Here is a 12,122-nt window from a genome sequence, read left to right as displayed (position 1 = left end):
CTTGCTATGTGACGAGTTCTGGTCTTTATAATTGCACGCTTCTCACTCTGCATTGCTCACTGAGTTTTCTCCCTTCATACTCCCACCACGACGCACACGTACACATCTGCAGTCCACTTCATTTCAGAAGGATTACCAGCCGGTGTACCGATGGAGATTTTCAAGAGGGGAAACTCAATTACTTCCTGGCCCCTTGAAACACCTGAGCACACTGAAGGGGATGGCAGGGCTGCCACCCACTCACAGACCTTTCCTGGTGCACAAAGGCACATGGAATAAGAAGAATGAGGAGGCCTGAGGGACAGTTTTCACGATTGCTTGCAGGCTGTCTCCATGTCTCAGTTCCACCCACTGACTAGTCTAGGAATCTTGAATCTTCAGTGTGACAATAAACCTAAAGGTCCCCTGTAATGGCAAGTCACATTTCAAGCATTTATCTTATCTCTTACTCAGTCTGGGAGGAGCCTGCCTGCAATTAGAGAAGCCTGAATATGATAGAGCTAAAAAGTAAGCTGTTGTGACAAGATTACAGGGCACTGTGGTCGGATTACCGTTCAACTCCAGTGGCTCTTTAGCTGAGAAAACTGGGTTACTTAAAGAAAAATATAAGGCTGGTATTTGGTAAATAATGTAAGACTCCTCTTGTATTCAGCGATAAAAACATTAAATTTGCTTTAATTGCAAATCACATATCTGATGTGAATTACACAACAGAAGACCAGCTAATTTCTTAGCCTAATTCTAGGATCCAACAACTTCAGTCTTGGTGAAAGTAAATTGGAAAATTTGACAGTTTAAACAAATGAATGCCAGCTTTTCAGTCTATTCATAAAGTCCAACATTTAGTACAAGACTGAATGTGGACTGCATTTTGTACGTTGAAACAGTACCCTCCTTTCAAGGAAAAGGATTTAAAGTTGCCTTACAATTCTGTCTTTTTTTCTCCAGATACCCAGTGGGTTTGCTCGAGTGTGATGTAATACAAGAAAATGGCTGACACTGTATAAAATGGGAGGGAATTCACAGGGATTTATGAGACTTGGGCTTGTTGTTTCTGACATTGTTTGACTTCCTAATGAAAATGTCACAGAAATATCAAACTTCTTTATTACCACAGCCGAATGGACAATGTGTGTCTTCGCAGCAAGTTACAGTAGCAAAGATCAAGTCGTTGCTTGTGAGTGTGTGAGTGTGTGCTTGTGTGTGTGTGTGTGCACGCGCACATTTGAGTAGGTCCTCTCCCACCATCACAAGACACCAGTAGCTCCAAGAGGACTGTGCTCTCCGTCACCATGGAGACAAGTGCACCCAGCGCCTAACAACGCTATTTTTGGAGCAGTGCAAAGAGCTTCACTCTTTCTCCTCTTCCTATTCAGCAGTACTCTTTAATTTTCTCTTCAAAAACTATTTTGGTGCCAATGCGGGCCAGTTGTTACGTAAGTCAGCAGAGAAGTAAGTCCATGCAGACATGATGGGTGGGGTGGTCGGTGTGTGATGTGATGTATGATACTGTGTTTGTGTTTGTATAAGATGTTGCCATATCATTATCTTCATTTCTACTCCTGCACATGGTCTGCTATGCGTAGTATTCAGCTTTGCTGTCATTTTATTTAGGAACAAATACTACACAAATGACAAGGTGTTGTTCTGCTTAGACAACATCCCACTTGCCCAGAGCTGCTATTTCTATGTAAGACACACACGCCATCTCCACCAAGGGACTAATTGAATATAGAGGTACTAATTCAGAGGCGCTAAAAGTGTTTACATCCTCTTAGCGTTGGGATTACATAGTAATCAAAGCTGTTTCAGCGGGCCATGCAGATATTTCTACCAACCACACTGTTTTAGAATGAGGGCAGAGTTGATTTCACATAGGTCACTAGCCACTGTACTGCTATAATCTTTAAAATTCTGTGGTGTTCATTGCACTAATTACAAGGTGGTCCATTTCTGCTGTATTGTTACCAGACAAGTGGCTATGCTGTTACTCTTCCATTGATCTCCTCTTTAATCTGTCTATCGGAAAACAAAGAGCTGGTGGGTGTAATGGCAATGATAAGGATGCATCAATACATAGTATAAGACAAAACTGCCTCTCACTACAGAGGCAGTGTGTAGGAGAGTAAAAAGCCAATCATCATCTGTGCCTAGGTTGCTTTAGAATGACTTCAATTAGATCCAATTAAACAGCTACTTAGTACTGCAACACAGTGTTTTTCTCTGTACTATGAACCCCTACTGTTTATCCATTGGATTAAAAAAAACAAATTCTGAACAGTTTGAGTTTTCAAATCCAGCAGTTCGGAAAGAAAGTTCAGTGTATATCAAACATCCCCCAAAAAAACAAAGCTATAGTGTCTCTTAAACACATTCTGTGGGCATGAATTTGATGTGCAAGTTGATAGTGTTGATATTCCATTAGAGTGCAGTCCTGTCTGTAGTACGTGGTATTCAGAGAAGCAAGGTGAAAGGCTCCCCTGAGCAACAGTGCAGCATGTCTGTGGATGTATGATTAACAATGAGGGTAGCAAAATATTAGATCGTAACTTACTGTAACCATTGTCTTCCTCCTTCGTTCCATCAATGGTTCCATCTGCCTGCAGCTGCAGGTGGAAACCTTGTCGACTGTACAGCTTCGTCACAATCCCCTTCAGCTGGGGCTCTGTGAAAGCAGAAGGCAAACAGAGACAGGAAGACACAAGAATGAAGCCACATGCTGTAGAAAAACATGAATGCAGAAACGTGTCACTCGCAGCCTTCCAAAGGGACATTTTGAAGCTCCAGCTTCGGTCTACTGCTCGCCGCCATTTTGGAAGTTTCTGCAGCCACAAAATGCAATTTAGTCAAATGGTAGGAAGGCTTAGTGGAGCCAAGGTGGAACGGAAACCACAAATAACAATTATGACAGCAGACTGTAATAGGCTGAGACGCCTGTCAATCAAGCAAACAAGATCCAAAATTACCTCCAAAAACATGTCAGGACAAGTAAATTCAACTATTCAGATCTGGCCTTCTCGTGTAAAAGAATTAGAGACATTTTTAATGGAATCCTGTGTGATTCGATAGTATTGGAGCTAGCATCTGGTAGCCATTAGAGGAGTTTATGATACTTTCCCATTAGCTTGACCACTTAATCGTGGCGGTTGCCTTTTTATGAAACAAGAGGACTGATGAAGGCTCTGGGCTTTCTGATACACAGACTCCCGCTGATCTTATAGCCACTTTAAAAGGGTCATTTAAATCTTATTGTTCTTGGGGTATTTAAACAAATATAGCAAGACATTTGATGCACTGAAACAATGTAAATAACTTTTTTGTTTTATGGAATTATAAGCTCACACACAGAAGTTAATGTTTATAGTATTTAAGTGGCAGAGTGGTAAGAATTACAGTTAGATCAATGTAGCTGAGTCTACAATCCCATGAAAACTGACAAAAATGTTTTGGTCTTTTCTCTACAGTGCAACAGGGGCGACTAGAAATTCTGCCCCTGTGACTTGACAACAGTTAAATAAGATCACAGATGGACAACAGCAAATAGTATCAAATTCAAAAATGGCTATGGGGGCGTGCGGTGGCTTAGTGGTCGGAGATGGCTGAAAAAATTTCTTGCACCCCGTTTTTCTCTCTCCATGCATCCTGTCAGTTTCTACTGCATGCGAACTGTCCAGTAAGGGTGTCAGAAAAATTATCTTTTACAAAACTGCTTTCGTTTCCAGAAAATCATAACTTACTTAATATGTGTGAAATTGAAAATAAATCTAAATAAAAATCTAAATTTCAATAAAAATGAGTGACATTTAGTACATACTAGAATGTGAGTAATTTATTTAACAACAAAGTAAATTGAAATTTAGGTGCAAATGAAGGAGCCGCATTTTATCCAGTATTTGTTTAAAGAGTTAACACAAGGGCAAGAACATGGAGGAATGAAAAGAGGGATAGTTTTACCACTCAAATGGGCAAAAGCTTCACTGTTAGGTGTAACAAAATAAAATCGAGTATCAGTAAGTCTAAAAGACAATAGTTTTAAGAGGCAGACCATTTACTTTTGAAGTGGCTGGGTAGCCTGTCTGTGTTACATCAGTGTAATGTCTGATGAGAGCTAAGTGCTCTCCATTCCCTGGTTACTGTCCCTGGTGGAGTGTCCTTTAGTGGGGTTTACCACACCTTTCATCTATCCTTTCATCTCACTTACCTTTCTGTACTGCCATTTCTAGCCTTAATAAGGTTACTTTTGCTATAAAGAGGGTTTTTTTCAGGCTATACACCTGGAATATTGTAATTATTTTGCCATAAAACTCTGCTCATTCATGAGCAAGTTGTGACACCTAGACAAAAGAACTGTGGTTTGAAAATATGCATTAAAGCTGTACCTGTGATTATTTTCACACACAGCAATGCATTAAGCAACGTGCATATGTCAGCATGTACTGTGAACACAGAAGAACATGACCATGTGCATGCTACATTAACAGACAATAAGCCAAAGTACATACACTGACAGTCCACACTGTATTTCTGAAAGATGCCAGTTCTTTGTGTTTGGTGAGGCACCATCTGTAAGTCACACGCAGACAACGCCTTCTACTTGGCACTTATTGCTTCCTCCACAGGATAGAAATGGAAATTGGAAGTGAGAGCAGCGCAGAAACTGTAGGATAGTTATGCTGTTGCATAAACAGGCACCCTAACTTCCATGTATTGTACATCAAAGACAGAGTTATAAAACAACTTGGACATGACCGAAGTGGATGGGACTGAATAAAGATTGGGTGAAAACACAAAGCTGAGTCTTGTAAGACGGCACAGTCCTCATGTCAACAGACTGCAAGAAAGTGACACAACTGACAAAAGGTGAGATTTGGGCCCAAGTAAGATGTGATCAAATCAGATGTGCAGTCACGGTCACTTCTGCACTGGATTTGTAAGGGAGTGGGTGCTTCAGGCTACAGAGACACACTTCTGTAGCTGCAATAATAACAGCACTTCAGTAAGAGCCACCCTGGACCTGGACTCATATGTCTGGGGATCCAGTAACTCTTCCACTCATAATACTTGGAGCTATCATTTTATGTGTAGTTCTGAAATCAGGTACCACTTATCTCCTCTGCCAAGTTTTATTTTCAGTTAGATAAATTAGAATAATTTCAGCAACAAAGAACTTGGCAAAATATACAGGGAAATATAATGTTGGAGCTAAATGTTTAGTCTGCTAGAAATTGGGAATAAAAGTTACAGCCCATTAATTTAAATCATGTGTCAGCTTGTCTCTCTTATTTGAGATTCATCAAGAAACCATATTTAAGGCATAGTCAACTCAAAGGTACCATACATTAATCTAAGGTATTAATTCATTTAGGAGACTGATGATACGGAAGTTTTAAATGACTGGTGATGAACTGATCATCCAGTTTAGTGTGAACTGTGAGAAATGACTCCTAAGTGACAGTGAAGCTTTGAGTGATTTCCAAAATCTACTTAATAAGCACTTTTGTGTGGACTAAATAAGTAGAGGCTGGAGAATGAAGCATCAGTTTAATATTTGCCTCCGCACTGCCTGAGATGCCAAAGGTGACTTCTCTGTGGCCAAACTTCATAAGGGAGCCCCCTCATTTTCCCACCAACTTTGGCAGGGTCATCAATGTTTTGAATCTTCAGAAGAAATGGAGCAATACTGAGTATATTCTGTCTTGTTTAGGTGATATTTGAAATCTAATGCCACTCAACAATAGATGAAGAGTTAGTGATCATGAGGTTAATAGCGTGATGAAATTGACAGACCTGGTCGCCTCCTTCGCCTCTTCTTGGAACCAAAGAGTTTGACCCGGGAGAAAACGTTCAGTCGACTGGGTTTTTCACAGCTCCCTTTGGTTTTACTGGGGCTGCTAACGCAGCGGCAGGCATTAGACTTCTCCCGCTCCCTCGCCTGCCTTTTCTGCCTTATGAGGGAGCTGGCAATAGCTGCAGCCATGGCCAGTTTGGCAGCGTTCAGGAAAAAAAAACTTCCCGAGAAGCGTGCAAAATAATCACCCCCTTTGAATCCAGAAAACTGGATTCTGAAGGGAAACGTCCAGGCGCAGTTGTAGCAATATGAGGCAAACTACAACGATTCGTTAGGCTGAATAGCAAAGAATTTGCAAAGTGGACAATGAAGAATAGACAATAAAATAGTCCCAGTGGTGCGGTGAAGCTTGTTAGATAATGTCCCAATGAACCATTTTATCGTAAATTGGGGCGTTATTCAGGAATCGTCCGTTGTATCTCCGAGAAAAAAGTGAAACTTGAAAAATAAAAACCACACGTTCCACCGTGAAGCTGTGCAAAGACTTTCGCCACAGCACGCTGCATGTTCCTCCAAATGTCTCATTTTCTCAGCATCACAACAAATACGCACAAACCCAGTCTCTGTAAGCGGATTTGCATCATCTCACTAAACTACATGGCCGCGCACATGGTATTCGGGCAGGCACTTAGTCGTGAATGAAGCTCACTGCGCAGACCATAGGACGGAAACACCTGTTTGCAGACGCCGGGAGAGTGTTTGCAGTGCTCTTTATCTGGTTTCCCTAATCCAGCACTGAAGCGGCTGCTGTCAGATAGAAACTTACGGCGCGTCTTAGGCTGCAGCGCAGAGGGTGTGCACGAATCACTAAGGAGATTCCATTTGGTTTTTCTGTCTGCGAGGCAAGGCAAGGTAAAAGGCAAGCAGGAGGCGCCTCATTCTGGATGCAGCATCCGAGCCCAGCGCAAAGCACAGACTCAGCTGTGCTGCTGAGAGCATCCCACCTACAACCTGGAGAACGAGCAGTGGGGAGGAGGGAGAGGACATGGGATCCTTACTAGTGACACACAAACCCAGTCAATGTGCACTGTTAGAGAACGAATGTCTCCATTTAGGCCGTCATATACGATAATTCATATTATATATCAGGGGAAAAGGGGGCGTAGGTGGCGTGGGGGCGGGGAAGTGGCAAAGAGGAGAGAGAAGAAGAGAATACAATTTCGATATTTTATCGGGCAGAAAGTCACGGAAAAGAAAGCGAAGAGCTACTGATGCAGCTCGGCCGCTTAGACTGAAAAACAAACCCCATGTTCCAAACTTGGGTGGAGGCGAGTGTCCAACCGTAGACTATGAAAATGCCATGTCTTAAAAAAAACGATTAGATAAATATTAAGTATAAAAATTAAGGTAAAACCATATTTATTAACTCATTTCATTGCCCGCTTCAGATGACTATGAGGGGGGGAAAACAGCAGGTAGCCATTATCAGACGTCACGTTAATACAAAATGAATAAAGATAGTGGAATAAGCCATGATGTTGTGAGAGCCTCGAGACGGCGGATTATCATTAATATTAACTTGTATTTCAAGAAAAAAAATATGAGTCTATTCCGTCCCACCTTTAAGATGTCTGCCCTCATCTTTTATAATAGGCTACCACTGATAAACCATAGATTTACATAATGAAAATGTCAGCTGAAAAAAAAAAAAAATGCGCTCAGACCTATTTTATGAATTAAAAGTTTATGCTCTGTCATTTCTAGCCTTGACCAGCAGCACCGTCCCTCTTTTGCTTTTCTTCAGTCCTGGATTGACCACAGTTAACAGCCTAACCAATGGTGCCATCTACAGTCCCCCGGCCAAAACTGTCGCAGACGTTTTATTTATTTTCTCTGATTATTAGGAAATTAGTAACACACCTTAAAAAAATGGATTTTACGTGTATGTAAATGTGAGGCGTCGAGCAGCTAAGTCTAAAATCTCGCGAAGTAAAAGTAAACTTAAGCAGTAACAACTCTCTAAAAGTTAATATAAACCTCCTACGTGTGTTTTGAATAAACACAGTAAAAATGCTGTAACCACACCATGTCCAAACTCCAGAGCAAAACAATGAAGTTATAAGGTCCGAAGAAAACTGTTAATTGTTTAAGGCATCCTCACTTCAGCACCTCGGACAGCTCCAAGGCGGGTCACTACTGAGGAAGCAACAACGCCGACACTTATCAATAAAATAAAACATTTATTTTAAAACATTTAAAACAATTATTGTTATCATCACTAAAAAGCCATACACTACCTTTGGTCAATATAACTGGCGAAGCTTCCCCTTAAACATCATTGAAAGTAAAACCACAGAAAAAGTGCAGTGAAATTAAAAGAGAGCAGCAGCCTACCTGAAACAGATTTTCTCAAGGGAAAAGTCATGATTGTCTACGAGCGAAGCCAAAAACAGTGACTTGGATACTTGCAGTCCCTGGGTAATGAAGTGAAGGCGAGTAGTCTGCATTCAGCAAAGTTCAAACCATTGTCAGACAACTGTCAGAGGCGTAGTGGAAGAGAATGCATCGAGGCGTGGCCATCAACAGGAAGATCATTATAGGACATTAGCGACATGCCATTATGACTTCTAAAATGCTCATTAAACATTAATTTAGAGGTCTTGTTGATCCGGCATACGCGGACGGGTGTGTTCACTGTTTTGCTGCGCTGGATCGAGTCAGATTGAAGAAAAGTGATCGAAAATGTAGGCTGGGATTGCGCTTCCTTCTTGGGGCAGAGAGAAGACTTTGCTCTCATATTACAAAAAATGATGTAAAATGATCCGATAATGCGTTGACTAAACCGGTTATACAGGCCCGGTCACTCTGGACTGAAAAATATCGATGTTCAATCTGAGAATCTGAGAACAACAGTGTGCATTAGGCAAAGGGTCTTTACAAAGACAATTCTCTGTTCTGTGAAACTGTAGAGACAGTTTTCTTTTCCTTTTTCTTTCTTTTTTTTCTTTCTTTTCTTACAAATTGCCCAGCTAATACTGAGATTGACAAATTTTGACAGGGGATTACTTATCAGCATTACGGCATAAATTACTGTCAGTACAGCGCTTGTCTTGGTTTACTTGTACAGGTCTATTTCTTATTAGTTTAATTATGTAAGGCATATAAGTAAATGTAGAGTATAATTTATGTATAGTGTGTCTTTATATTTGCACTGCATGTAATGATAGACTGAATAATGAGCTCCGAGAAGGGTCAAGTGTGCTCTGGTGCCCGCTGACTATGCACGGCTATGAACACTAGATGGAGCAAGTGGACTGGCTATCAAGAGCAGTGTCTTCACCCTAAAGGGAAAATGCACCTAAAAATAAAACCCAAGTCATATTTATAGTAAACATAAGACAAGTAGAACATCAGAGCTTTAACTGATGATTTTGCAAACATCACTTTAACATGAATATATTTATTTTAAATGTTTAATGAAGAGCTTATAGCTATGAATCAGAAAATTTCCTCATATCCCAGTAAAAAAAAAAAATAGAAAAAAAAGAAATCATTGTTATGAAACCATTATTCACTGTCTATCAACTATCAACTGCAAAGTTACCAGCTAAAACCAAGCTGTACAGTTTTGTACAAACAGCACAGTTGAATGGTATTTAAGGGTGATTCATTCTGAGAATGAGTGATAATGCAGGATGCTGACCAGTCACCCATGCACAAGCAAGTACTTAGCTGACCTTATAAAGAGTCAGTTTACTTTTGTGGTTACATATATGTCTAAATCACTGAACAGGAATATAACTTGTTCATGGATCACTATCAATATATGGATTGATAAGGGATGTGGGTTAAATTACATGAGATACACTATTGACATAAAAGCATTTGTTCTTCCTTTCTCTGTTATTGATGTTCTCCATATATGGAATCTAACCTTTAACCCCACACAGTCTAAGAAAAGATGGTGGCCAAAGGTTGTTTCAAGGTTGAACTAAGCTTTATAGAGTTATCATTATCTTGGGAGCAGCTGGCACCATAAGGGAAAAATAAAAATCTAACCTCCAACAGTAAAACACGAACGACAGCAATAAAGCTGTCATTGTAATACTGTATGTCATCAAGTTGAAATATTGAAAATGAGAAAAATACATTGTTCAATTAAAAGTAAAGGTAAAATTATTAATATTTTATTATTAAATTATGAACTAATCATAACTTTTCCTAACTGGTCCTGCAACTCACTTTATTAAAAGGGGAAACTGACTTTGCCTTGCGTAATCTGTGACTGTCTGAAGAAATGCAGGGAAAATTGTTGTATCTAGTGTGACAAAATGTGAGGCAAAAATTACTGCAACAATACTTGTTGGTGAAGGTTCCCACTGTTACTGTATATCATATGTGCCATATACTGTACAAACTCAGTTGCAGTCCGTTCTTAATGCAGCACCCTGTAAAATTTGACCTTTCCTGCAGCAGTATAGAAATAGTTGAGGATGTTGCTGTCCAGCAGGCATACCATGTCCCCACCCTCAGATATATGTTACTACTGCACTCTGGAGAAAGTGCATAATAAACCTGTGATTTACACTGCAGCATACAGCATCCATGCCTGGTACTACCGGATACCTCTAATTCTGCCATGAGCAAACACAGACAGACGGATCTCTGCACTAACAGAAACAGATACCAGATTTTGCCTCTGTCGTCCCACTGCAGATAAACTGGGACCATCACTCAAGTAGACAATGTGGCCCTTCAGGAGGACGGCTGGGTTTATCACTGGAAGTTAAGGGGACGGGGGGGTGAGGGGTGAGAGTCCGGCTGCATTGTACAACAGCAGCACTAATCAAACATTTAAGATGATACTAAAGAAGGTGCACATGTGTATGGGCCTGATAAGGGCCAAGCTATGATGAGTATGATAAGTAAATATACAAGATAACGTACAATGGTGGAACTGGTGTGATGAGTAAAGTAAATGGCATAGAGAAGGTGTTAAACAACAAAAAATAATATAAATCATACACATTGCTTTTTTCGTATCGTTCAGTCTGAAGTCTCTGAAGAAAATATAGCTCTTGTCCTCTTTTTTTCTTTTCTGTCTTTTCGCAAAGACAAAAGTGGACTATTTTTGATTCCTTTGTCAGTTGTGTTCATGTGTAAGTCAAATTTGGCTGCTGAACATCACTTCAATCATGAACCATGACCTGAGATAACAAGACTACCTCTGGTTTAGTCCGAGTGCAAAAAAAAAAAAAAAATCTGTCTCCTCACAACACAGATACAAGTGACCCCTATAACCCACGGCGCTAGTACACAGTGTAAATAACAAAGTCAAGTGAGACATACTCAGCAACATGCGCACACACACAAATCAACTGCTTCTGTGCGTGTGCATATGTGCTTTGGTTGCTTGTGTGGCAGTGTGCCAGGGGTACATTAATTACTGTAGTGCCCCAGAATGCCAGTCTTCTGTGGCCTCCTGGGGGGCACCTTCACTGTACTATAGTCACACACATACACACACCCACGCTCATAAACACACACACAGTGGGAGAGTGAGAACATAATTGAAAACAGCTAGAAGCATCCATTTCTGTCAGCATCCATCATAATGCAATCATAGTATGCCTAATGTGTACAATTAAGTACCTGTGTCACAAGAGCAATGCCCGAAACTACAGCTAAATAATTTTGTTTTGCAGTATACTAAAATAACAATTGAAGTTTAGGTTTACATTTGAAACACTACAGACATTACTGTATCATGTTAAAGAGCCAGGGTGGTGAAGAAGCTACTGGAGAAGCTAATGTCAGAAAAAAGGCTCAAAAGCAGCACTCAGTCTTCCTTATACAGTTAATAGTTCAAACACAGCACTATGAAAAGCACGAGTCAGCAACTGCACGAGAACCAGAAGACTTCAAACGGACCCAGAAGGTCCCAGCACCCTTCTGTTCTTTCTGTCACTGGCCACTAGAGAGCAGAGCTTCAGAGAAAAAGGGAGTGATAGGCCTGTGTGCTCCCAAGGTTGAGCACTGTGTTGACCTTTGTATTATTAAATATAACCAAACAATTAAAGCTATCTCTTCTTATTAATAACCCGAGGCTGTCATGATAACACCCAGGGTTTAATGAATTTTTTTTTTTTAATTCAGAAAGAGAAGTGGCCTCCAAGGGCAAACACTGAATAAATGGGAAGGTTAACCTTGCTCATGGTGTTTAATACAGGGCGAAGTTGCACACGAGGATTGTGCCTCTGATTATATCGAGATATTTAATGTGCCACTAAATTAATATCTTTACATATCTTTGGAAACTGCAGCAGTAGGATTT

At 40.4% G+C, this 12,122-nt stretch overlaps 1 protein-coding gene across 5 annotated transcripts in view; it reads right to left on the bottom strand.

The window, feature by feature from the left end:
• Nucleotides 1-12,122, bottom strand: part of fgf13a (fibroblast growth factor 13a) — a 91,073-nt gene that overhangs the window by 19,287 nt on the left and 59,664 nt on the right. For 3 of the 5 annotated variants that reach the window (XM_041048778.1, XM_041048781.1, XM_041048779.1), the window contains one exon: nucleotides 2,555-2,665. In XM_041048778.1, the coding sequence (XP_040904712.1) occupies nucleotides 2,555-2,665 (111 nt within the window). Of the gene's footprint in view, nucleotides 1-2,554; nucleotides 2,666-5,787; nucleotides 5,978-8,182; nucleotides 8,247-12,122 lie in introns of those variants that run through there. The other 2 variants (XM_041048782.1, XM_041048780.1) reach the window with 2 other exon arrangements.

The sequence above is a fragment of the Toxotes jaculatrix genome, chromosome 10, assembly GCF_017976425.1.
Source record: "Toxotes jaculatrix isolate fToxJac2 chromosome 10, fToxJac2.pri, whole genome shotgun sequence".
NCBI classification, from domain to species: domain Eukaryota; kingdom Metazoa; phylum Chordata; class Actinopteri; family Toxotidae; genus Toxotes; species Toxotes jaculatrix.
The sequence above is the reverse complement of the archived record's forward strand: the minus strand, read 5'-3'. Positions and strand labels throughout refer to the sequence as shown.